Source organism: Poecile atricapillus, chromosome 9 (assembly GCF_030490865.1).
Source record: "Poecile atricapillus isolate bPoeAtr1 chromosome 9, bPoeAtr1.hap1, whole genome shotgun sequence".
NCBI classification, from domain to species: domain Eukaryota; kingdom Metazoa; phylum Chordata; class Aves; order Passeriformes; family Paridae; genus Poecile; species Poecile atricapillus.
Genome location: NC_081257.1, coordinates 1,385,504 through 1,411,600, shown reverse-complemented (window position 1 = coordinate 1,411,600; position 26,097 = coordinate 1,385,504). Strand labels below are relative to the sequence as shown.

Sequence of the window (26,097 nt, the reverse complement as noted above, 5' to 3'; positions counted from 1 at the left end):
TGGATCAGAACAAGGGCGAAACAGGCTTAAAACTTAAAAGGAACAAAGAAAGTTTATTGACAAAAACTTACAAGAATAAGAATCCAGAATAAAACCTCCAGAATAACCCTTTTCTCCCCCACTACCCAACCATTCCCTTGTATACATGACAACATAGAGACAAAAATCTTTGCAACTTTGGTGTTTAAAACAGTCTCAATTCTTGCTGTAATTCTTTCATCAGTCTTTGTAGACAAACAGAAATCTTCTTCTGCTAATCTATGGAGTTTCTCACAAGAAAACTATTTCTTTTACAGCTTTCTATTTCTCTGATGCCAGCTGCCTGGAAAAAAACTTGTCATCAGTTGTCTCCTCCCATTTCACATCACTCTGAGGTGTGTATGGGTCAATGAGTCTAGGGATGTCATTTTTAAGGATGAGTTATTCAAAGGCAAAAGTTCTTTTCATCTGTTTTTGTGAGCCCGTCTGGAAACAGAAGTTTTCTCTTTGCCTCTCAAAGGCCACAAATCTTCAACTGTTACTTCTTCTCCCACCCTGTTCCAGCATCTTACAGGATCACAACCACTTCACCATTTGCTCAAAATCCACACTTTGAAACACTCCATTCTACCCAATATCCTCTGTCATGAATTAAAGGAGGGTTTTTTTCAGAACACTATTGTCTATCTCCATAGCTTTAACAGAAAAATATTTCAGCTTATAAAGCATCTCCTTATTCTCTCTTCCCCATCTAAAACTTAACTCTTTTCTTCACTGTCTTTGATGGTTTTATGGTGTCTTCTTACATGTTGATTATCCCTCTCTCTCTCTCTCTCTCTCTCTCTCTCTGTGTCATGGAGTGACTTTACCTTTAAGGTGGTTTTGAGAGCTAATGTCTTAGTTTAGGGCAAATTAGGGAGGAAAACTCTGAATGGGGATTTCCCCAGGGAAATGCCCCTCCCCACCAACCGGTCCGGGAAAGGGAAAAAGATTTCTTTGGAGAGAAGTGGAAAAAGCTGTTTATTTAACAGAAAATTGAATAATATTAAATAATAAAACCTCTTGCTGTTCGATGGGATGGCAAATCTAGGAAGAAAAGTCCTTTTTATGTGGTGTAGCTCAGCTCGCTCAGTTTCTTATCAGTCCCTCCGGCGCTGGAAAAGTGCCGAGGCCCAGGCCCCGGTGGGCCACAGGCTTGAGCTCCCGGGGTTTGGCTGGGTGTTCAGTCCAGAGCAGGCTTGCACAGATCCAAGAAAAAGGAAAAAAAAACAAAGGTCCGGGGAATTCCTCTGCCTCAGCTAGCTAAAACTAACTAAAAGCCAGGGAGAAGCTCTGTCCCGCTGTCTGTCCGTGCTGCAGACAACACAGTCCAGAGGCGAGATGTGTGGGAGTTATATTTTCTTTAACACAAACTGCGGCTTCTTTTCCCCCTCCCTTGCTCTCAGAGCCAGTCTTAAAGGTACAGAACTTAATATATAACATAAACCAGACGATTGGGGATACCAGTATCATAAAGTCACCCCAGGACAGCTAAGGAAGTTGAAGTTGCTGGGGACTGATGGGAGTCTTCTCCTGACCAATTATTGGTCATTACTGGGAATTGACAGCAGTTTTGACCATTGAAAAGGGAGATCAACTTGTGAACCCTACCTTAAGATGTAAAGTCAAGGCACTTTAGTTCTCTTTGTTTCCAGGCTGTGAAAGGTAGCAGAGCTCTTGCCTCCCGTTCTCTGCCCGGCCATGTGGCTGGGCAGGGGCTGGGCTGGGCCTGCCGCGTCTCCCGGCTGGGAGATGGGGCCTGCGGGGGGCTTGTCCCAGGCTCTGGCCGGGCCAGGCCGGTCCCTGGCTTGGCTGCAGTGATGGAGTTCACCGAGGACTGCCGAGTAAAGAAGGAGAAAAAACTCTGGACCTGCAGCGGGCCGAAACAGCGACTACACTCTCCAGAGCAGCCATGGGGAATTTTCTATCGTAGACGGCTCCAGCTCCTGCACGGGCAGAAGTCACAGAACCATCTACAAAGCCTGGGCAAGATTTTAAACTTCTCATTACCCACATAAGACTTGCAGATTAATCCTTTTATCCAGAGAGAAGAAAAGAGAGTGATCAGCATGTAAAGAGACTTTATGGACTGTCAGAGACAGTAAAGAAAAGAATTAAGTTTCAGAAAAGGTAGAGAATAAGAAGATGCTCTTATGAGCTGAAATACCTTTCTGTTGAGACTATGGAAATAGACAATAAGGTCTTGAAAGAACTCCTTTAATTCATGATAGAGTATGTAGGGAGGAATGGAGTGTTCAAAGTGTGGACTTTGAGTAAAAAGTAGAGTAATTGTGATACAGTGAAGTGCTAGAAGATTTGAAGCCTTGGGAGGCAATGAGAAAAACTGTTTTCTAGTGAAGCTCACAGAGACACATGAAGAAGACTTTTGCCTTTGAATAACTCATCCTTAAAATGCCATCCCTAGACTCATGGCCCATACACACCTCAGAGTGATGTGAAATGGGAGGAGTGAGCTCTGATAACAGCAGTTCTGGGCAGCTGACATCAGAGCAATAGAAAGCTATAACAGAAGTAGTTTTCTTGTGAAAAGCTCCATAAATTAACAGAAAGAGACTTCTGTTTCTCTACAAAGACTGTAGTAGGAATTGAGACTGTTTTAACCATCAAAGTTCCAAAGTTTTTTGTCTCTGTTGTCATGTGAACAAGAGAATGGTGAATAGTAAGAGATAAAAAGGGTTTTCTGGAAGTTTATTCTGGTGTTCTTATTATTGTAGTTTGTTAATAAACTTTATTCCTTTTAAGTTTTATGCCTGTTTTGCTCTTGTTCTAATCCATATCTCACAACAAGAAATAAGTAATTTTTTTTAGTTACTGGTTTAAAACCACGACACTCTGGGAAAAAAGGATTAATCTGAAAATCTCATCCAGGTAGTAAAAGAATTAAAATCTTGGAAAGCTGCAGATGTTCATGGTGTCAGGTTTCAGTTCAGCAGCACAAAATGCAAACCCAGTCAGGCCGGCCCGCTCCGCTTTTCTCCCCCTCACGCTCCGCGGCCTTGCCCGGCCTGGGGGGGGTGGGGGAGGAAGAGGCCGAGCCGGAGCCCTGTTACCTTCCCAGAAGCCAGAAACTAAAGAGAGACAGAAATTCACGGACTTACATCTTAAAGTAGGTGTTCACAGGTTGATTTCACTTTTCAAAGGTTAAAACTGCTGTCAGTTCTCAGAAATGGCTAGTAATTGGTCAGGAGAAAAACTCCCATCAGCCTCCAGCAGTTTCAACTTCCCCCAGCTCCCAAAGCTATCTTAAAGGTGCAGAACTCAATATATATATAAAGCAAGAGATTAGAAATACCAGTATCATAAAGTCACCCCAGGACAAGGGGATTGCATACTTAGTATTACCGCAAGAATGGGCGGGCTCAAAGAAGCCCATAGCCTACCTCTCAAAACTTTTAGATCCTGTAGCTCGGGGGTGGCCTTCAAGTAATCACTGCCACTGCTCTACTAACTGAGGAAGCCCAAAAACTAACATTTCAAGGAAAGATCAAGGTATATACCCTGCACAATGTTAAGGGCATACTAAGCCAAGGTGCACACAAAATGGCTTTCAGTCTCCCAGATTCTAAAATATGAAATTGTATTGATGAATTTGGATAACCTTGAGTTAGTAACCACAAAATCGTTAAATCCGGCACAATGCTTGTCGGGAGAGACGGCGCCTGATTTAGAGCACCATTGCCTAGATGCTACAAGCTTACAGACCAAAGTTAGAGAAGACCTAAGGGATGTTCCTTTAGGTTATGGGGAAACCTTTTTCACCCATGGGTCCTCATGGATAGTAGACGGAAGATGAACATCCAGTTATGCAATTGCGGCAGTATCTGGAGGGGTAGACATAAAAGTTCTAGAAAAGGGAAAGCTACCAATAAAGTGGCCAGCCCAATTATGCAAAGTCTATGCACTGAAAAGAGGATTGGAGTTACTTGAAAAAAGATGTGGGACAATCTATACCGATTCCAAGTATGCTTTTGGAATTGTCCACACCTTTGGTAAAATTTGGGAAGAGAGGGGGTACTTGAGCTCAAAGGGGAAAGATCTAGCCCATTGGGAATTGGTAAAGTCCACCCTAGCCTGATAGCACCAAGGGAAGTTGCAGTTGTCCATATAAGGGGCCAGCAAAAGGGGAACACGATCGAGGTGGTTGGGAATCGGATCGCTGATTTGGCAGCAAAAGAGGCAGTACAAGGCCCAGAAGAACCCTCACAACTTTTTAAGCTTACCGGCACCACAGATGAAACAAAAGAGAATACCCCAGCTAGTACACCTATATTCAGTGAGAAAGAATTGGAGCTTATAAAAGAACTAAAGCTGAAACAAGGACCTCAAGGGGAATGTGAACTCCAAGATGGGAGAAAATTCCTAAGCAAAGCATTAGCACACAGGGTACTGGATGAAATATACAAATTAACACATTGGGGGATGCAAGGTCTGTGTGATCACTTCTTAAGGGAACCCCTCTGCATAGGGGTTTATAATATAGCAAAAGCCATCACTCAGGGCTGTGTAACGTGTCAAAGGGTAAACCAGCAAGTGATGAGGAAACCCATGCCAGAGGGAAGAGAACTAGCTGAAAGACCCTTCCAAAATGTGCAAATTGATTTTACACAAATGCCTCTAGCACAGGGATACAAACACCTGCTAGTGATCATAGATCACCTAACATATTGACTAGAGGTTTTTCCGACTTGAAATGAAACAGCAAGAAGAGTGGTCAAAATACTTCTGGAACATATTATCCCCAGGTATGGGTTAATCAACAACATCAACTCGGACCAAGGCCCCCACTTCACTGCCTGTGTCCTCCAGGAAACCACCGAAGCTCTAGGGATAAAGTGGAGATTACACACCTCATGGCATCCCCAGAGCTCTGGTTGGGTAGAATGGATGAATAAAACCATTAAAACAACTTTAACCAAGCTAACTCTGGAGACTAAACTAGATTGGATAAAATGTCTCTCTTTGGCTCTGCTATAAGTAAGAGCTCAACCTCAAGCAGATCTAGGGGTATCCCCCTAAGAAATGCTATTCGGACTCCTGTTCCTAATTACCCCTTACGGTACTTCTCAATATACGGAAGGGGAAGGAACATCAAGGAGGTATTTGGAAACTGTCATTAAAACTGTAGAGAACTTCAGAAAAAAGGGATACTTTCCCCAAGCCCCTCTCTTAGAGGGAGACATGCACCATATTAACCCTGGGGATTGGGTGTTAATAAAATCCTGGGCTAACTCTCCTCTCACTCCAAAGTTTGAAGGGCCCTATCACCACACACACGGCTGTGAGAACCCAGGAGAAGGGATGGCTGCACACGATGCGTGTCAAAGGACCAGTGGCACCACCAGGTGAAGAAATAAACTCTGAAAAAGATTCCTCTAACTGGATTGTTGTCCCCAACACCAAGGACGTGAAGAAAACCTTAAAAAGGAAACCCAAAGACTAGAGACTCTGATCGGAAACCAGAGTTATAACAGTTCTATATATGGTTAGGTGTTCTCTTAGTTGCAACATATGTATTTAAGTGTTTCTCCAGTTCTTGTGAACTAATGTTAAGTGTTTTCTAGTTATTTGTAAATGCACCTACCCCTAAAAAGGTTAAATTGTAACTACCGCCATTATTAGCTGAAAAAGTAAAAGAAACCCCGGAATCAGGCTTCAATTTCCTAGATCACATAGCCAAGACTATATCCCTCACCAGGAAGCTTTTCCCAAGACTAAAAACAACCATAAAGAGGAGATGGACAGAAATAAAGTTAAAAACCTTAGACCCAGATCCCAAAAGGGTGTAAGGAAAACCCCAAGAGGCAAGACTATAGGGGAGACCAAACATGGTTCCTACTGGACTCTTGGGAGTCACGGACCAGAGAGAGCCTAAAAAGATCACCACAAGGCTCATGGCAGGTCTAGTGATAGTAATGTAACTCACCAATGCCATGGGGATGGACTCTTGCATAAAATGTTACCATCCCCTATATGATGGGGAGCATCTAGGGTCCTTGGTAAGGGTTCACACAAATTTGAGTCCTTCTTGTTACAACAAATCACGATTGGAAGAATGCCAAGAAAATGGAAAAACCTATCAGATCACTAGAAATATGGCCACTTTTAGATAATGTCTTCTGGGAGATTGCCCCATGAGGAATACCTGGCTCTGCTTTGAAAGGAGTGAACCTGATGTAAAGGAAAAAAGAGTAGACATGAGGGTGGGAAATGAAGAATGGGAAAATTTAAGTGGGAAGAATTTGTGCATTGATTTGAGAAGACCAGCAAAGAATTAAATATAACTGACTGCTGGGTATGTGGGAGTACTAAAATGTCTGATATTTGGTCCTGGGAGGGAATCAGTTTAAAACCTCGGGAAATTTTGAGCATAAAACAAATTGGGGAAGGTCAAAGAACACCAGGGTATAGGAGACGAGAAAAATGGGAATTAAAGGCTAAGGGAATTGGGGAGGAATGCATACTATGAACTGGGAAAAGACACAGAACCCCAGTGGGACAGATGGTGTGCAAAAGATACAATGAAAAAATTAGGAACTAGGTGGGTTCCCCAAGAACCCAACCAGTATTGGTCCTCAGGGAGAAGAGAAAAAGGGTGTATTTATCACGAAGGGTACAACCTCTATGAATGTGCGGACAAAGGGATCAATCCCTTTTGGGGAATTAGAAGCCTATCAAAATATTGTGAGCACCCCTATGAGGACGGGAAGGGTTTTTGGGAAGCCCCAGAAAATTTCTTCTGGATTTGCAGGGACACAGCTTATACACATCTACAGGGACACTGGTCAGGTACCTGCATGACTGGGGTGATAAAGCCAGCTTTCTTTCTTCTCCCTAAATAAGCTGGCTCAGAGCTTGGAGTACCAGTATATGACAACCTAAGAAGACCCATAAAAAGGGAGAGAAGGAGCGTAATAAACACAGGAGGGACCCAGAATTGGAAGGGAACCCCCCAGAATTGGGGTCTGGACCACAGGTGAAATAATAACAACTTATGTACCAGCGATCTGGGCCCAGGATGGGTTCTGGAGGTGCAGGACCTCAATATACATGTTAAACAGAATAATCAGGCTCCAAGCTGTAATGGAAATAACATCAAACAAAACAAAACAAAACAAAACAAAAAGCCCTGGCCCTTGATCACGTAAGTGATCAACCCTCCCAGACCTGAACAGTGGTACACCAACTCTGACTGGCAGTAGATTACCTCCTTGCTGATGGAGGGGGGATCTGGTGGAAGTTTAACACCTCTGAATGTTGCTTAGAAATAGACGATAAAAGCGAAGTAATCTGGAACATTTCCAAAGAGATCAGGAAAATTTCTTATGTAGGGAACCAAAAATGGACACCTATTCTGAATACTGATTTGTGGGATAGTTTTTGGTCCTTTAAGGGCTGGTGGAAAAAAGTGGCATTCATTGGCATAGCTGGACTAGCAGGATTGTTATTTCTTCCCTGTGTCATCCCATGTTCAATCAGAATGGTTACTTCAATGATACGGTCTAGCAGCATGATCCCCAACGCACTAGAAATAACCCAAGAGAAGGGAAAAACTAAAATTGTAGTGTTACAGAGTTCAGAGCAGAAAGAGGCTAAAAAGGTATGCGATCAGTATCAGAGACTAAGGAAATTATACTAGCAAGAGCCCGAAACAGCGAATTGATGCAAGCTGATGCCTGGTCAAATTAAAAGGGGGGATTGTTATAAAAAACCCCGATGTTCAAATTATATGTTTGTTTACCCATGTTCCTGTCCCAGTCCCAGTTTATGCCCTGGTTAAGGTGCTTGGTGTTGTCAGCTCCAAAGGTTCATTGTTAAAAGTTTTTTTCTACTCATTCATCATTTGTACCCCCCCTTGTTCCCTTCCATTTCATTGGGTAATCTAGCCACTGATCCCCAGAACAAACTTCCTCATTTCCCATAAGGACTCTTGTGTGTGCGTATATTAAAATTATATTATTTTGACAACAGGTCTGTGTGATCCTCCTCCTGGACATCAACCATTGGGAGCAGCAGAGGCGGTGCACACCCCGAGCCTCCACCTCTAGGCCCTTTCCTCTTTAATAAAGGCTTGGAAACAGGAGTAGGAGGTCGTATTTACGTCAAAGCGACCACAGCCACCCATGCACTTTATGGGGGATTCCAAAGCCCCCACGTGCCTTACAGGGAAGCCCAGCCCAGCTACACCGAGTGTTTTGATCTGGAAATCAAGTGTAGTTGCAGCTGGATTCTTGTGCGTCCAGTGCTGTTCGTCAGACCCATTGGGGCCCACAGCTACATGGCCCTTCCCTTCCCTTCTGGCCCTTGCCCAGAGCAGCAGACCCTGTGCAGCACCCTGCAGGATTGGTGATGGCCCACAAGTTAGGTCCTATCAAGTGTGTGTTAACTGGAGAGAGACTTTGTTTTGCCTGCTGACATTGCTGGCCAGGCTGTGTCCCTAGAGATGGTCTTGATGGTTCCCTCTTTTCCTGGGCACTCCAGTGGAGGAGGTGCAGGCCCAGGTGATGCCACTGAAGGAAATGTGCTCTCACCCCAGGGACGCTCAGCTTGGACTCTCCCAGCCCCTCGGAGCCCCGCCACTGGTCACAGCAGCCCCTGCCTGGCTCCTGCCTGCCCACACCGTGGTCAGCCCTGGCAGCTCCTGGACATGGAGCTCAGCCAGGGCTGGTGCTGTGTGGGCTTTGCTAGTGGTAGTACATGGACAATGGGGTGGGAGCTACATCTATTTATTGGAACAGAAGACGTGAGTTTGGCAGCTATCAGTCATGGTTCAGTTGAAGGTTTCCAGTTCATTTCCTGGGGAATTTTGGCTTGGATGGAGGGCTGGGCCTGTCCCCTCAAAGCATCAAAAGGCTTGAAGTTGCGAATATAAACTCATCAGAGTCAGAGCTGCTGCTGTAGCTCTTCTGGCTGTAGAGGTCTCGGGACCAGCCACCAGCTTTCAGCTTTGCTTCAAGGAGGTGCCTGTTGAGAGAGGAGGTGGCTGAGGCCCCCAGCTGCCGCTGGCACACAGAGACCCTCCTGCACAGCAGGGCCCAGAGCAGCCAAGGCTCCCCAGCATGGCTGGAGCTGCTGGCACACCTTGGCCCAGCTGGAGAGCTGTCCCTCAAGGACCCGGTAAGCAGGGGATGGCTCTGGGCAGGGTCCCTGGCCAGGAACAGGCCCCAGAGCAGGTCTGCCTTTCAAGGCCAATCTCTTCCCTTCTCTTCTACCTCCCTACCTTGCTTTGCCTCTGCCTGCTGCTCCTGGGGCTGCTCTTGGCCAGGCAGCCTCAGTGGCAGCCAGCACTGGCTGCAGCCCCAGCGGGCTCCCCAGGACAAGGCCCCGCAGTGAAGAGGCCAAAGAAAGCCCTGGGCAGCAGCAGAACTCTCAGTAGAGTTATTTGGACAACCACTGACTACCCACAAGTCCACAGCAGCCTCACACTATTTCCTGTCTGCAATAGACTTTCTAAAGAAGCTGTTTGAGGGAAAGATGAACAAAACACTCACCGTTTTCTCTTCCAGGCATACCAGACACCAAAGCAGCACAACATGATGACAAGCTCTCCACCAGCCACCATGGCCGTTATCTCTAGCCAACAGAGTGTTCCCTGACAGAAACCTGTTTCAATGCCCTTCTGGGAATCAGAAACATGAGTTGTGGTGCCGGCTGCATCTGTGGGAGCAATGGGCAGTGTGAGCCTGTGCTGTGCTCCGCTGCTGAGCTGGCAGCACGCTGGGTATGTCCAGGACGTTCTCTGTTTGCCCCAGAGCTGGGGCCTGCAGGCTCCTTGCTGCCCCTTGGCACAGGCTGTGCCACCCAACAAAGCCCAGAAGGCCGGGAGCAGAGCCCAGGGACAGCGCAGCTGCTTGGGCAGTGGCTCCTTCCAGGGACTCAGGCCAAAGCCATCCCTGAGCAGCCACTGCCACCCCTGACCCTCCCTGCCCTGTGACAGCTCCCCCAGCCCAAGGGGACAGAGCCAGGCCCTGTCAGGAGCCCGTGCAGGCCCTGCCCAGTTGGGAGCCAGGGCTGGCTGTGGCCCTGAGCTCATGGCAGGGCTCCCACTCGGAGCCGCTCCTGTGCCTTGGGCCTCTGGGCGCTCAGTGCCAGCTCCGCGAGCAGCTGCAGAGGGAGTGATGTTGGTGCATGAGTCCCATTTCTTGGGGCTGACCTTTTGGCTCTGAGCTGGCAGCTCTCCCAGAGGGAAAAGCCCTGACCTACCCTCACCATCTCCCAGAGAATAGCTCCTGGATCCCAGAGGCTCAGTCCTGGACATGGGATGGTAAGCCAGATCACCTTCATTAACAGATACAGCTGCAAAGAAAGGTAGGACAGAACAGCTCCTGTGGCTCTGTAGGAGATCCTCAGGCTCCCTGGGGCCAGCAAAGGAGCCAAGGCACAGCCCCCGGGCACAGCCCTGGGCCTGGCCCCTTCCCTCTCTGCTCCTCTCCATGGCTGCACAGAGCACACAGAAAGAGACACTGCCATTGCACACAGGAAGAAGACTGACAGCTAAATGCTCCTTCCTCCCACTGACAGCAATGCTGTGAGATCTCTCAGGGCTCCAGAAGGGAGCAGGGCAAGATTTCCAGTATCATTTAACCCTCTAATGACTGTAACTAAAATGGCACATGAGACAGCTCTTGCCACCTTGACACTGATTATTATGTCAGGAAAAGCACATTGATGTCACCCAGAGTATTAAACCTTCTGATCTTATTTTCACAGTTTCTAGTCACTTTCCCAGGAAAGTAACTATAAACATAGATGTTTATACATTCTTTCAGAGAAACGTCTTTTGATGGATGTTTCTCACTACCAGTGTGATTGGGAAGGTGGTAACCTAACTATCCAATCCCTGGTTGTTGTCGAGAATCTATAAATACTGGAATCACAAAAATAAAAGCCTTCTTTTTCCCTATCATACATTGAACCGTGGCTGTGTGAATCATTTTGTGTTCTACAGTGACACACTTAGAACTTGCCTTCAGCATCCTCCAAGAGCTTGAAATTGTTAAATGCCGGGGCTTCAAGATAATCCATGTCCTGATCCCAATCTAGAAGGAAGCACAGATCAGAACCATTCCATGGTGTCCTGGGATCCCCTTCTGCCTTAGGGGACTGGGCTCTGCAATGGGGCTGGGTAAGGCCGTGGGAGCCAGATGTCAATGGACAAGGCCAAAGCTGCAGAGGGGCCAGGGGAGCTCTGGGCTGGCTCCTGGTCACTCCATCCTCTTTCCATGCCCTGTGCAACATCCCTGGAGAGGAAACTGGGGCAGCCCAGGGTTCCTGGGGACTCTCTTCCCTCCCACAGAGGAAATCCTCCCTAAAGCCCTGGGGAAAACAGCAGCAGGCAGTGCCACAAATATCCCTTACCCGCTCCATCCCTCCTGCCCTCCCTCTGCTGGGACAGCTCCTGCAGCCCAAGGGGACAGAGCCAGGCCCTCTCAAGATGCAGTGGAACCTTGCCCTCCCCCTCTGCCCATTCCCCACCATGGGCACCCCTTTGCAACCACTGCCAGATTTTGGGACGTGTCTCCTATGAAGGGACCCCAGCAGGACTGCTCAGTAGCTGAGTGTCCTGAGCCTGCTGAGGATAATTCCTCTGGGCTGTGCCAGTGTGAATACTAAATGCAAAAAGCGAGCAGAGAACAGAGCCTGTGTGAAACTAAGTCACACAGGCTTCTCACTTTGGCCTGGGAAAGCATAAGAAGGAACCCAAATAGACCTTGGTAAAGGAGAACAATTTCCAGGTTGTTTTGTCAAGGGGTGGTGTTCCACTTAACTTTGCTCTGTTGGACAATGCCGCTAAAAGAGTCAGTGTTGTACTTCTCGCTGTTCCTAATACAGTGTGGCCATGCCAATTTTGTCCAGGCTGTGCCTGCACTCCCCAGCAGCAGAGATGGCAGCTCAAGCCTCAGCAGGGCTCAGGCCCAGAGGCACAGCAATTACCTCCTGTGACTGTGCCTGGCATGGCCTCCCTTCCTGCAGCAGAGTCTGGTACAGAATCACTGCTTCCTCCAGGAAACGTTTCCTGTTGCACAGGCTCTTGTTTCATTTCTAGAGAATGGGAGACGGACAGCTGGATCAGATGGAGCTGTTTCCCATCAGGGAGGGGGCATCTTCAGGGAGCAGTATTTGTCAAAGTCATGGGTAGGCTTCAGGAAATCAGATGGGCTTTGGGTGTCTCTCCCTAGGGCCCTTCCTCATCCAAACAACCAGCCTATTAGATCTACCCCAAGACTGAGAAATTGCAGGGGATCTCAGGGTGTGCATGGCCCATGGTGCAGTTTGGGCTCCCTGTCAGCTGATGCCAAATGCCTTCCTGCAGAGGCTGGGGAGAAGCTGCAGCCAGGCCAGGCTGGGAAACAGCCCTGCAGGCAGTGAAAGCAGCAGTGGGGCAGCGAGTCTGCCATGGATCCCTTCCTGCTGTGCCAGGCACGGCGTGTCCAGATGTGCAGAGAAAGGCCCCGGCTGCTGAGTCTCAGGAGAAGGCTGAGGGAAATGCACCCACCACGCTGTCTCTCTAGTTCACGCAGCATCTGGTCCAGAAGTTCAGAGGGCTTCAGAGATTTGTTTTCTCCTTTAGCTTGGGTCTTTCCTGCTGGAGGACCTTAACGGAAAATATTTCCATTTTGCAGAAATGGATCCCACAAAACCAGTGCTCAGGCTGTGGGGTCAGCAGGGACACACTACTCACCCCTGTGATGGGAGCCAGGCTTATGTGCAGCATCCAGCCCAAGAGCTAGAGGAGTCTTCTCTGCAGACACACCTGTAACTAAACAGCCACAGAAGCTTCTGTCACCTGGTTCCTGCCAGGTTGCCAATCACTAATCTATGGAAGAACATAGATATCTTACCTGAGGGAGGTCCCACTGGATCCAAACTCTCTTCCAGCCAAGGTGCTGGAAAACCTTTTCTAGCATTCCAATCTAGAAGGAAGCACAGATCAGAACCATGGCCATGGCGTGCTGGGATCCCCTTGTGCTTTAGGGAACTGGGCACTGCAAGGGGTTTGGGGTAGGCCGTGGCAGCCAGATATCAATGGACATGGCCAAAGCTGCAGAGGGGCCTGGGGAGATCTGGACTCACTCTGGTCACTCTCCACCCCCTTTGCAGGCCCTGTGCAACATCCCTGGAGGGGTGGCTCGACCAGCCCTGGGCCCCTGGGGACTCTCTCTCACCCACAGAGGAAACCCTCCATAAAGCTCTGGGGAAATCCATTCCCAACGCTTCCCAGGGAGAAGGGAGCGCTGTCCCGGGAAAGGGAAGCCAGGCCGCAGGCTCACCTGCTCCCTGTGCTCGCCAGGGAGCAGCCTGGGCAGCCCTGTCAGGCAGGGCCACTGCCAGGAGGAGCAGGAGGAAGAAGCGTAGAGCAAAGGCCATGCTGCCTTGCCCACTGCCAGTCCTGCAGCTCTTGCTGCCACCACTGTCCTCACAACGCTGTCTCAATGTCAGCACCGCTGCTGCCGCCGCCGCTGCTGCCGCAACAGTCGTGGTCAAGGACTGACTGCTCGGTCCTCGTGGTGCTGTGCAACCACGGGGCTCTGGGACCTCTGTGACCTCAGAGCCTGCTGTGACCTCAGCCTGCTGTCATCCCAGAGGCTGCTGTGACCTCATGGCCTGCTGCAACTTCAGCCCTTCTGTAACCTCAGAGCCTGTTGTGACCTCAGGGATGGGGCAGGATTTTGTGGGAATGGATGTCAAGGGGTGCCCTCCAGTGAGGAGAGCATGTTCTGCCAGGTAACTGCATCCAATCCATTTTTATTCACAAGAGATGAGTTGTATGACATTGGACAAGTGAGACATTTCATGGTTCTCCCTGGAATACCAATATCAAGTCAAAAAATTTAACTCACATCAGTGATTCCTACTATTGCAGGCAGCACCAGCCCTGCTGCACTGACACTGAGTGTGTGCTATGTGCTGTCAGCTGGGTTTTGGGGCATAACTGACACAACAAGCAGGTCTTGTTATCCCCAAAAGCAATCAGTGTGTGTGGGCACAGGCAACCTCACCCAGCTGTTCATAATTACACCTGTCCAGTTACCTGGCTTTCTTTCAGTCATTAATCCATCCAGTGTCATTTTCGAGCTGCTGTACAACACATGATGTATTTAAAAACAGATGAGGAATGACTTATGTGGTTTATATATCCCTGGCTAGTAGCAGTACCCAAATCATACTGTATTGATAACTACTCAAGCCTTACTCACAGCCAAGTGTTTTTCTACATTACACTGAATTAGCAGAGAAATTAAGTGTTCCTGCATCCCTCATAATATTTTTTATTTATTTTTTCCTTTGTAATAGATCATTTCTTTGAGGGATGGAAGAACCTGTTGGCCTGCTATGGAATAGTCTAATTGAAGATACCCTGGAGAGATTTAAATTTGAGCTTGAAATATCTGTACTCAGGAAAATAGACAGTCATACCAAATCCATAAAGACCATAGGGAAAGCATAAACTTGATATGAAATTTTCTCTATCTCTTTTCATTTTATTAATCTGCACACTTTCTATCCTATATGTGCTAACTCCCTACTAAGTCAAAAATGTATATTTTGGAAATCCCAGCTGTTGATCAATACCTCACAAAATCCGTACACATCAAAATTATTATAATCAAAAAATAAGTAACATTAAGATACAGAAGTTGATTCCAAAATTATGACCAAAAGGAGATTCCTCTGTCCTTTTCCGAGCAGGACTCCTGGCAAATACCCCGTGAGGATTACTCCTAGTCAGTTGTGTCTGTGAGGCAGCGAGGGTTCCGAGCGGTGTGGGAGCGAACCCGGCCGTGGGTGGTACCGCAGAGCTCTGAGCGCTCCCTGGCCGGGCTCACTCGGGAGCTCCCACCCCATCTCGTGAGCCCCGGGGGAAGTGCAGCAGCTTCTCTTAGCTCCTCTCCCTGCAGTACCAGCATGCAGAAAAAGAGGCAAAATACACTCGGCATCACAGATAACACACACTGCAGCAGCCAGGTGAATTTACTTGAAAAAGTTTTACCTCCGCAAGATTAAAAACTGCATTTTAGCAGTTAAGGCATCATGATTTAGTTTGTTCAACATGCAAAGCATCTGCCTTATCCAGTCAGTAGTTGGGTCATTGTTTAATGTGTTCATTGCTCTCATGACTACCGCCAAGGCTCATGTGCCCTTCCTGAATCTGGCATAAAAATTACTAATTTTGAAGTGAGGCAGGACACCAGACACACACAAACTTCATCATTCCAACTCCATAAACTTCTTAAAAATTGTTAGGAACTGACAAGTTTCACTATTTAAAAAATTTCTCAAAAGAAAAATTCTGACAAGAATACATTGTGCATTCACACAATTTTATTTCTTTACTTCAATATTTTATATTAAATATAGTTATATATAGTTAGATATAATTATAGATATTGTGTTGAGAATTATAGCAAATATATTTATTTATTGGAATCCAAATCTATCCCAAAAATCTTGTGACAATTAAGAGACATGGAAGACAAATGCTGTTTTGAAGTTCTGTTTTAAACACAAAATTTATCCCCATGAGCTTGTATTAGTCCTGATGAATGTGATATTGCAGAGACACTAAGGAGCTGAAGGACCACATCTCTTCCTCTGAAAGGCTCTGATGCTCCCTACAGACTCTGTGCATCCCCCAAATGTTACAAAAATCAATCAGGAGTTTAACCAGAAAAGATTATTTGAACCCTAGTTGAGGTGGTGGTGTGCCTGCAGTGAGAGGATCACAGGAAATGGCCTTGAACTGAGACCGAGGAGATTCAGACTTGATAGTATAAAAATGTTTTCACTTGTTCAGGCGGTCAGGCACCGGAAGAGGCTGCCCCGGGCAGTGCTGGAATCGCCATCCCTGAGCTGTGCAAAAGGTGTCTGGGTCTGGCGCTGGGTGCTCTAGGGGTCACAGCGTCAGCGCTGGGTGACATTAAAGGGCTTTTTCGCCCATGATGATTCTACGGTTCTCTGCGATAGGCCACGGGGATGCCCTGCTCCCTAAACTCGGTGATGGCGCTAATGCCGCACACAAGGGCCGAGCGGCGCGGGCCGGGCCGCGGGGCAGACACGGGGAAAGCCGAGCCGGGCCGGGCCGCTCACTCACACCCGGCAGGGCAGGACCGGGCCGGGCCACGGGGATTATTCACACCCGGCAGGGCAGGGCCGAGCTGGAGGCGGGGAAGGGCGGGCGCGGCCCGGAGCAGCCGCGGCGCAGCGGCCGCCGGGGGCGCCATTACGGGACCGCCGTGGAACGCGCCCGAAATAAATGGCGGACGGGGCAGAGCCCTGTTCATAGCTAACCAATGAGAAGCTATGCTGCCGCGAGGAGGCGGGACCTCGCGGCCCGACAGCCAATGGGCGCGGGAGGCGGCGGGTGATGGACGTGCGGGCGGTGGCTGCGGAAGGCGGGGCGCGGCGCCCTTCCCGTGGTGCCGCGGGAGCGGCGGCCGCAGCGGCCGCGACTCCATCCGGGTCCCGCAAGTACCGGGACGGCGGGACCGGGCGGCGGCCGCGGGGCCGGGGGGGGCGAGGGAGCGGCCGCGGGGTCGGGGCGCGCCGGGGGGACGGTAGGGGCGGAGGGCCCGAGCTGAAGGGCCCGTATGGGCGGTCGCGGGGCTTCGGCCTGGCCTCTCCGCCGCCTCTGTCGCGGGTCCGGTTCATTGTCCTTATTCCCCTCATCGATGCCTTTTCCCCCCGTTCTCCCCCGCTCTCCTCCAGGCTCACTGGAAGGTCCGGAAGTGCCGCCCCCGGGAGCCGCCAGCGCCAGGTACGTCACTGCCGGGGCCGGGGGGACCTTGGCCGGGGGAGCCCCCCCCCCGGTACCGGGGCTGGGGCGGCGCTCAGCCGTGCCCGGGCACCGAGAGGGCGGCAGCGGGGGCTGAGCTCGGACCGAGGGGCCAAGGCGAAGAAAATTCCGTAGGAAGTAGGTGGAGCTGCCTTGGCGGCCCAGCCCCTGTCAGGGGGCACGGGGGCTGCTCGGGGCTGCCGTTCATAACGAGCACCATTATCTGGCGAGGGGGCTGCGGCTCCCCGGGCCCATCGCCCCCGGCAGTTCCTGCCGGGCTCTCACGGGCGGTTTGTCCTGGAAATGGGTCGGGAGCGGTGGCGCTGGTGCCGGTGCGGCCCTGCGCGGGCACAGCGCAGCCAGGGCGGCTCACGGCGTGCTGGGGGCTGGCTGCGCTCCTGAGCAGCGGCACCCCGCGGGAGCAGAGGTGCTCTGGGGTAACACGGACCTGCAGTTTCTGCCCGGAGCTCTGGCTTGCCTCCGGGTGTTGCAGGAGTGGCCCTTGCCCTTGGCGTGGGAAGTTCAGCCCCAGGGCCGGCTCAAGGCTCAGCACGTGCGGGTTCCCTTGCAGGGCTGGTGGTGGCAACAGAGCAGGCTCCAGCCCTGGCATGCCACAGCTACTGGTGGTGACTTTATTCTGGCACGTCTCAGTCAGTTTTAGATAAAGGTGTGACCACATCAAATTTTATTTTTATGATTTTACGTTACGACTTTCCGTGAGGGTGGCAGAACACTGAAAGAGGGAACCCAGGGAGGGCATGGTGACATCTGGAGACTCCTCTCTGGAGACATTCCAAACCCACCTGGACGTGTTCCTGTGTCACCTGCGCTTTGGGTGATCCTGCTTTGGCAGGGATGGATGTTGGACTGGATGTTTTCCAGAGTTCCCTTACAACCTTAAGAGTTCTGTGATTCTGTGATTTATTTCAGGAAGGTAAACTCAACCTGATGGTCAAGGTTTGGGATAATCCTTGTTTAGTGATGTGCATGTGCCACCTTGTTGGTACTCCTCTCTATCTGTACTGCTCTGCACAGGCAGTTTTGTGACTGAAGTGCTTAACTGGCAGGAAAAAATTGTTCCCATTCAAAATGTACACAGGAATGATGCTGAATAGCAGCAGTGGGGCAAAGTGAATCCATCACAGAATTTCTGGGGAAATTAGTCTCTCTTCAGAAGCAATAACTTAAATAACATTTAAGAAATGGGGCATCTTCAAACATCCCCAGCTGCCAGAGACCTCACCAAACAGTTCCTTGCTGCTGTGGCTTCTCTTGTCAAATTTGACCAGTTCTGTTCACAGCAAGACTCAGGTGTTAAATAGTGTGAACTCCCAAGAAGTTTTTTGCAACTGTGGTTCGACCTTGCTCTAGTGAACATGCAATAATGGGCTGTTGAGGAGTTTTTTTCCCCCTGTGATAGCTTCATGAAGAGGGACTTAGTAAATAGCTGTATGGTGAAATTTTTAATAGGAAATTGCTGGCTGTGATTTTTTTTTTCACTGTGTTTTTCCCAAGTTGTACTTTGTGTATCTTATGTGCTACCTCAATTCACACAGGTCATGTTAGGAAATGATTTTGCATACTAATACTGGAGATTTAGTACTTCCTTAGTTGAAAGGAAGTTTAGATAAAACATGAGTTCATTTGCTTTCACTTTCACTTGCATTCCTACTGCAATGAGCTGTATCCTTACTTCACCTTCCCTTTGATAAATGCTTTCTGTATTTTCCTCTGTTTTTAGTAGTGAAAAACATGAATTCATTTGCAAATAGTGAAAGGTTTACAGGACTTAGAACAATAGGTGTTTGATTAGATTGCAAATTAATAACATAGCACAGCAGTCTTGAAATATTTTTGTAGACTAACTTTCTTGCTGAATTTGTGTAATTATTATCATGTGTAAACTTTTTGCAGAAAAAGCCTGCTTGCTTCTAGCATGTCCTAAGAGAGATAAATCTAGTGAATAAATACACAGTTGTACACATTTATGTTTGAGGCAGGACCAGATAACCAAACCGATGCTTCAGTTTGAGAAGGGCACTGAGGCCTTTGTAATATTTGAAGCTGAAATGTACCTTTATTTATTTATAAATATCTGCTTTTATTCTGTGTACTGAGAGAGGAGTACTCAAAGAGGAGTAGAAAATCTGACTGTTTTGGTGTAGTCATTCTCAGGCCTCACTGAGATTTCCAGCGGCACTGTGCAGTGCTGTGGCACACGCACCACTTGGATGCAGAGTTTAGTACTATTGCTGTAAAATAGAGTGTGTGTAGGGAGAAATGCTGGGATTTGTGTTCCTTTGGTTCTGTTCTTAGCAAAAATTGTTCCTTGTGCTCACAGACTTTACTTTTCCACAGGATATGGGCTTTACTCTGTGCTTGAGTGGGCAGTGGTGACTTCCCATTTCTCTCAGGCTATGGTTTCTGGATATTCGTATTCCGTCTATAACTACATGGTTAGAAAAATAAATTGAAACCAAACACATTAATTGAAAATGTAGCACAACAGTAATATCTTGTGATAATTACTTGAAGCCAGAATAGTCTGTGTTAATTAAATGCAAGCGGGGTAGAGATTTTGGAAAGAAACCCTGCATTTCCAATTGAGGCAATAGATAAAGGCATTTTTGGTAGCAGTCAGTGCTGTTAATCTTAATGTTGTGTAAAAAATTCCCAAAAAATTCCACTGTGGACATGGATCCCTCTCCAGGTATGTGGACTGTGGTGCTGCCCAGGAGGACATCTGTGCATTTGTATGTGCTGGAACTACTTGTTCTCCTTTTCTCCTCGGTAGAATTTCCCAGTTCAGAGCAGTTTCTGGTGTGATTTACTCTTGCCCCAGTGTGTTGGTGCTCAGTGGGCTGGCAGGTCCAAAAAGAGGTATTAAATCTTTAAATTTTTGGTCTAAGCAGGGGAAAAAGAGGTGCCTGGGCTTGGGCTGAGAGGTGTTACCTTCAGATTAGCACATTATTAAGACAAAGGATGGTAGAATCCAAGGAAACATTTTTAGTTTATGCTGAAACTTGGTGTCAGTCACCCTCTGATTTTCCTGAACCTGTTTTGGGAAGAGGGGCTGAGATGTGCCTGCAGCATGTGACGACAGGCAGTGCAGGGTTGGGTGAGTGGAGTGAGGGGAAGTGGTATCGGGAATAATTAAGTTGATATTAATTGTGCTGCTCCCTTTCTTCCTGTTGTGCACTCCAGTCACACAAAAACCCCACGGAATGAGCACATTTGAGGCAGGAGCCTGCATCAGTCACTTGGGATGCTCGGCACGGCTGGACAAGGCGGCAGATGTTCAATCAGCGGAAGCTCCTGGGTTTCAGGAAGTGGGGCTTCAGTGCAGGCAGTGCTGCTGGAATCCAGGGGTAAAAGGAATTGGTGTTGGAGCTGTTCCGTAAATCTCGGAGCTCCATCGTGTGGCGGGAGCTGTGCAGGCCAGAGCTGCAACCTTGGGATCAGGCTTGGGAGCTGGGGCTGCTGAGATTGTGCAGCTCCACAGTTGGAGTCACTTTGTCCCCTTCCACATGTGCTGGCAGGAAAAGCAGCCCTTGGGAACCTGACTTTTTTAACAGGGAAAGCAGATGACCCAAGGATTGTTTAAAGCTTGTCTCTCACGATGTGTTGTGCTGAAAGAGTGAACCTGCCAAGTACATGACCCTGAGCTCCTGTGCTGCAGTGGCTGTGGCTTGAGCAGCTCCGGATTCACTGGGGAAGAGAACACCATTCTCTTCAATAGAGGCTATGCCAGCAGGATAATTTGTCAGGCTTCCCTGGTGCTGCGAGTGCCAGAACCCCCTGATACATGGTGTGAGAGAAGCAGCACTCAGCAGGCCTTCAATGGAACCTGGCAGATCTCACCTGTCCAAGAACATGGTAACATAGGTGACACAGCTTGGAAAGACTGTTAAATATCATCCACAAATTAAACATGCCCCAAAATACAGGATTAATGTAAAGCAGAATATTAAAAATAGAAATTGTTTCATACATGCCAGGTTGGTTAGGTTTGCACCTAATCTGTGTCTAAAGGTGGAAAAATAAAGCAGATCAATTTCTAGGTTTATTGTAATAATTGTGTCTTTCAGGTTTAATTTTAAAAAGAAATGCCAGAAGCATTGCCTTACATTTTTACACAAAATTTTAACAGGTGTATAACACCTGTCCAGGTTTTCAGAGTGCTTCAACATTTTCAGTCCATCACAAAACCATCAGCTTCAGACACTGAATGTGGGACTTCCATAACTTTCTGGGATCACTGTCCAACTGAAGATGCAGAGTTGGAACTGTGCAGCTTGGCTCCCTGGCCAGGCTGCCTCTCCCCCTGAGGAATGGGAATTCACAGGGATCCTACTCAGCTGCTGAAGGCTGAGATGCAGAAACAGGGAAAGTAATGTCAGCTCTGCCGGTGCTGATTTAAAGGGTTGTGATGGGAACCAGTGCTCTGTAAATGTTTGACTCTGTCCCAGAGTGGCTGTTCTGATTTATTCCTGTTTCGGGCATCAGGACCAAGTGCATGTGTCCATGCTGAAGTTTATTTTCTGGTAGATGTGTAAATTAGCAAAAGCAAATAGCGGTAATTATACCAGTTACAAGTGAGATTTTAAGGTTGAGTCACCCAAATTTGTCATCGCTGTTTGTATAAAGGTTTCTGTAGTAAGACACTGAGGGGGCTGGAAAGAAATTTGATTTTGTGTCTGTCCAAGGAATAACGTCATCCCTTTGTGTGAGTGCACGGGATCACGCGCTGTGTGCTTGGCAAGGACATCAACGGGCATGAGGGTGCTCTTGTTCTGTGCAGGCTTTGTTTGCAGAGGGGGCTGAAAACAGCAGGCTGCAACTGGGATCTAGTTAAATGTATTTTGTGTTTTAAAAACTGCTTTTCTCTATACATTTTCAGCTATTGGATAAACAACCTGGACAAACAATCATTTTCCTTACCAGCCCTGTTCTCAAACTGTCCTTGCTACGAAGGGGATTCTGAGTGGTGCATCTGTTTGGCAAGTGTTCTCATTTCAGTATTCCAAGGTGATGTTAAGCTATGTTAATGTGGAAATTGGCTTTAAAGTTACATTGGGACACTTAGAGAAACTCAGACTTCTTTCTGATGGGAAGACTTGTCTCTTCAGTGTCCTTTTGGTAAGGTAGTTTAAAAGCTAAATGTCAGGATAGAGGCCATAATCTTCTTGAGGTTTTTTTCTAATAAAAGAATTCCTGTTCACAAGGCTTAGTGTAATTTAAGACTAGCAGTAAAAGCTCCAGGGAGTACTTTGGACAGTGCATGATTTTTTAATTTTTTTTTTAGCTATTGCTACAATAGGTGAAAAGGTTTCTCTATGTAATAACATTTATTTAATCAGAATTGCAAATATTAGGGCCTCATCCTGATTAGTATAAATCAGTCACATAGCTGTGGTCCTAGATTGCATTATTTTTAAGTTCTAAAGAGGAAGAAATGTGTGTCTGCCTATGGTGTTGCTGATAGCCTTTTCTTCTGATTTCAGGTGAGAAGTGACACCTGTGGAACATGGCTGGTAATTGAACAGAACTTTAATGACTGTAGTTGCTATGATTGCTACAACTTGATTACTTAAGACCCAAGCAATTGGTAAAATTTTGAAATCAAGAAACCTTATTTTTAAAATAACTTCCTTCTGTGACTAGGGGGAGCAAGGGGAAGGCCTTTTCTCTGGTGAGTATTATAAATGCTGTCTGCAGCTAGCCTGACTTTTCTTGACTGAAGCAGCAATCCTGTCCCAGCTCTGAAGATGCCTGCACTGTGGGATGAGGTAGTAGGTTGTATAGTTTTAGGGTCATACCCACCACTGGGAGATAACTATACAATCTACTGTCTTTCCTAAAGCAGCAGATAATCAACAATGGAAGCTTCTCAGTTTTAAGATCAGTGTCAGATTTTGCTGAATTTCTGTACTTGTAGTGCTTATGACAGGACAAAATACTTGTAATAGCTGTGAGAATTGTGTTCAAATTTTTATAGTTCTTGGAAAAGTTAGGTTTCATTCTGCATTATTTTTTCTGCTCTAATCAATAAAAAATCAAGAATAGATTATTCCTGCATGTGTATGGTGGGGTAATTAAATACAAATTCCTGGTGTCCCCCTTGTTGGGGAGTTGTATCAAACATCCTTCAGAATGAAACTGAGGTTGACTGCTGAGCTCTTGCTGAAGTCTCTGCTTCTCTGTCAGAGTGAGGTAGTAGATTGTATAGTTGTGGGGTAGTTATTTTACCCTGTTCAGGAGATAACTATACAATCTATTGCCTTCCCTGAGGAGTAAAACAAACTCCACTGCCTTGCAGCCAGTCCTGGGTTAAAAATACTCATTGAGAGAAACCAGATGAATTCAGGGTTGTAAAGCAGCAGTGCCAGAATGTACAGGACTGACAGTCAGTGTGAATGGTGCAACCCCCACAGGATACCTGTGACTTAACGTGGCTTTTCTCCCAAGGTGAGTGGCACTGGCTGGGGATGGAAAATGCCTGTGCTTTAGGTAGGAGGTGGAACACTCCACAGAGGGAAATTATTCCAAGTCAGTTAGGAGAACGTAAAATACAAGGAGCTCAAGCTTGTACGTTGTGACTTAAACTCTTCTGACATCCCAGTTTCCATAATGCATTAAAACTTAAAACTCCCAACTGCTTGGTAGAAGTTGGAGGGAAAACTTAAAATTATCCTTTATTTTATAGTCTGCATATTTTTCTGCAGCTTTTCCAAATCTAATACAAAATTTACCTGCTGGCCAATTTTGGCCAAAACACACCTCACCTTTCTGGGGGGGAGGGGGGGGAGCAGGGTGAAGCTTTGGAGTTTGAGCATCCAAGAGCCAGAACTTATCTATAAAGTGATATTGCTTCTGTAAAAAGACTTGTAAAGTTAATTGCATTCTTTTTCCTCCTGTTGTGCTTGGTGTACCCAGTCTGTAACTGGTTCTGTGCTAGCATGCCCAGCAAGCAGCTTGCTGTAGTAACAAAAAATCCCACAGAAATAAATGCTCTTAGGGATGGGAAGTTTAGCTTAGGCAGAGTGAAAAAGGAGCCTTTTGTGGGTGTTACAGGCAGTGAGCCACTGTTGGTCAGTGCTGACAGTGTCACCTCGGAGTATATGCCCAGCCAGGGCAGAAGAGCAGAGCAGCTGGGCAGCTAAAGTCCTGCAGAGAGTGAAGAACTGCACAGAGGAAGCATGGGGCTCCTAGGAAGAGGTAGTAGGTTGCATAGTTTTAGGGCAGGGATTTTGCTCACAAGGAGGTAACTATACAACCTGCTGCCTTTCTTAGGGCTTTATTATAACACCAGGACCATTTGGGCTCCAGCCTGCAAACCTCTGCAGCTTTGGGACATGGAGAGAAAGGACAATGTATTTCTAAGTGTGGTGAGGATTAGTGAAAGCTGTGTCTTGGCAGATTTGGTCCCAAATGGAGGTGTAGGAATGCTGGCTGAAATGCAGCATGGTGACATTGGGGCTGCATGTGCCACTTGGGGGACACAGGGCTGTGGTAAGTAAGAGGCTGTGTGGGGAAGGCAGCTCCTCCAGGGTAAGCTGGAGGCTCTTGAGGTTAGGGTGGAAGTGGTGTGAACTGCTGAACATCAAAGTTCTGGTACTGTGCTCACAGGGAGCTGAAATACACCTTTCCTTTGGCTTAGTGCATTTCAAGTGGAAAAACTCCAGTTTTCCTTCCTCAAAAGCATCAGATTCCAGCTGACCTGAAAGCTGGTGCTTTCTCACCAGGCATAGGCCCTCCAAGTGAACCAAGTTCACAGTGGTGCAATATTTACAGTCCTGCAGGAGGGGAGTTTCCAGTTAAAAACAGTGGCACGGTTTCTCATGGAATTGTTAAAAATGAGTCCATGTTTTTCGATGTAATTGCAGTGCACCACAGCAATAGTTCTGGTAGGGTTCTGGCTGGACACTACTCTGTGGGGTATGGAGATTTCAGTTCTGAGCACCTTGCAGCATTAACATGCTGTGCTCACACCAGCTGCCATTTAAATGGCAAAGCAAAACAGTCCTAGCTTATAAACATGTTAAGTATTGCTTATATTGAACATTTTGTGAATTTAACTGTACTTTTTTAGTTAATAAAATACAGTATTTTGTGTAACTGATGGTGAATTGCCTTTACTTTCTCCTAAATGAAGGTGTGAGTTTTAAAAGAAAACAGTGCCCACATTGAAATAAACTCAAGGCCATGTTTGGTCTTCACTATAATTCCAACACTAATCATAGTGTTAATTATTCTGGTATTAACTTCTGTTTAAGATCTTTGGTACAAGACTTCACTGTGGGTGGGGAATACCTATATACTGCTGAATGTGCAGGAGCTCTGTGTACTCCAGACCTGGTTTCTTACCATGAGTTTAAATTGCTGCACAAAAATCTAGGCTTAACATAATTACAGCTGGTAAGTTAACAGGTAAGGCTCAGGCAGAGGAACACCGTTGAGTTTGATTTCAGCAGTACTAAATGCCTTAAAAGCTTTAATGCACCTAACATTTTATAAATATAAGTGGTATGCTTACAAAAGGCTTAAATAATCCATGCTATCCACTGCAGCTGCTGGTTCAGCAGTCTTGCCTTACCAGGTGATTTCTCACCTTGATCTGTCTGTGGATTCCACTCAGTGGATGGCATCTGCTCAGTGAGGCTCAGGGTTGGTTTATCTTTTCCATGTGTGTATTCTGAGGGGTGCAAGGATCAGGTGACAGCATGGCAGGAACGCTTGTAATAAAAGCAGTGTTTAAAGAATGCACAGCAAGCTGTGCAGGAAGGGTTGCAGCAGCAGCAGGGACTTGTTTACCACCCATAGTGCAGTGATTGTGTCATGGTGGTCTTGGAAACATTCCAGTGTTGCTCCAAAAATAGAATGCGTAGCCCCAGCCCAAATGCACATCCCAGGAGAATGATTTATGTTCTGTGCCCTTCCATGTAGAAAGGTGTGCTGAGATCTCCCTGTAGTGTGAAACCCAAGACCTGCTGGGCTTTTTCTGGGAGAGAAACCACTGCTAATAAACATCCCTGTGCTGGCAGAGGGGCTCTGGGAGCTTGTGCCATGGTCATGGTAAAGGAACTTGATGCGTTAAAAATTCTCTCCCTTACGTTGAGAACTTGGGCATGGCAGCCAAGAGTTTCCCTCTACTGTGTCCAGTTCTGGAATCTCCAGTACAGGAGGGATGTGGAGCTACTGGAGAGAGTCCAGAGCTGGAGTCCCTGGACCTGCTCCCAGGGCTAGAGCACCTCTGGAGCTGGGCTGGGAGAGCTGGGAATGCTCAC

General features: G+C 47.4%; 1 protein-coding gene and 1 long non-coding RNA gene across 3 annotated transcripts; one reads left to right on the top strand and one right to left on the bottom strand.

Annotated features, from left to right (window-relative positions):
• Positions 1 to 8,636: 8,636 nt before the first annotated feature.
• LOC131582284 (uncharacterized) lies at positions 8,637 to 10,406 on the bottom strand. 2 transcript variants are annotated; one of them, XM_058845278.1, is made up of 3 exons: positions 10,240 to 10,406; positions 9,528 to 9,693; positions 8,637 to 9,000 (listed from the first exon to the last, which is right to left on the bottom strand). In XM_058845278.1, the coding sequence occupies exons 1-3, from the start codon at positions 10,292 to 10,294 to the stop codon at positions 8,874 to 8,876; spliced, it is 348 nt and encodes a 115-aa protein (XP_058701261.1). In that variant the 5' UTR covers positions 10,295 to 10,406; the 3' UTR covers positions 8,637 to 8,873. The 2 variants fall into 2 exon arrangements, with proteins under 2 accessions (XP_058701261.1, XP_058701259.1); XM_058845276.1 differs by having other exon boundaries at positions 9,528 to 10,406.
• Positions 10,407 to 16,605: 6,199 nt separating this feature from the next.
• On the top strand, positions 16,606 to 24,925 carry LOC131582288 (uncharacterized). Its single transcript, XR_009278308.1, has 2 exons — positions 16,606 to 16,792; positions 21,711 to 24,925. It is a non-coding gene; the product is annotated as an uncharacterized LOC131582288 (long non-coding RNA).
• The last annotated feature ends 1,172 nt before the right edge of the window (positions 24,926 to 26,097 follow it).

Excerpts from the sequence above, each read along its gene's own strand:
- LOC131582284 (XM_058845276.1), bottom strand. The coding sequence starts at position 10,294 with ATGTCCAGGACTGAGCCTCTGGGATCCAGGAGCTATTCTCTGGGAGAT. Across the intron at positions 9,001-9,527 it reads TATGCCTGGAAGAGAAAACG|GCACCTCCTTGAAGCAAAGC; the intron begins GTGAGTGTTTTG and ends CTCTCTCAACAG.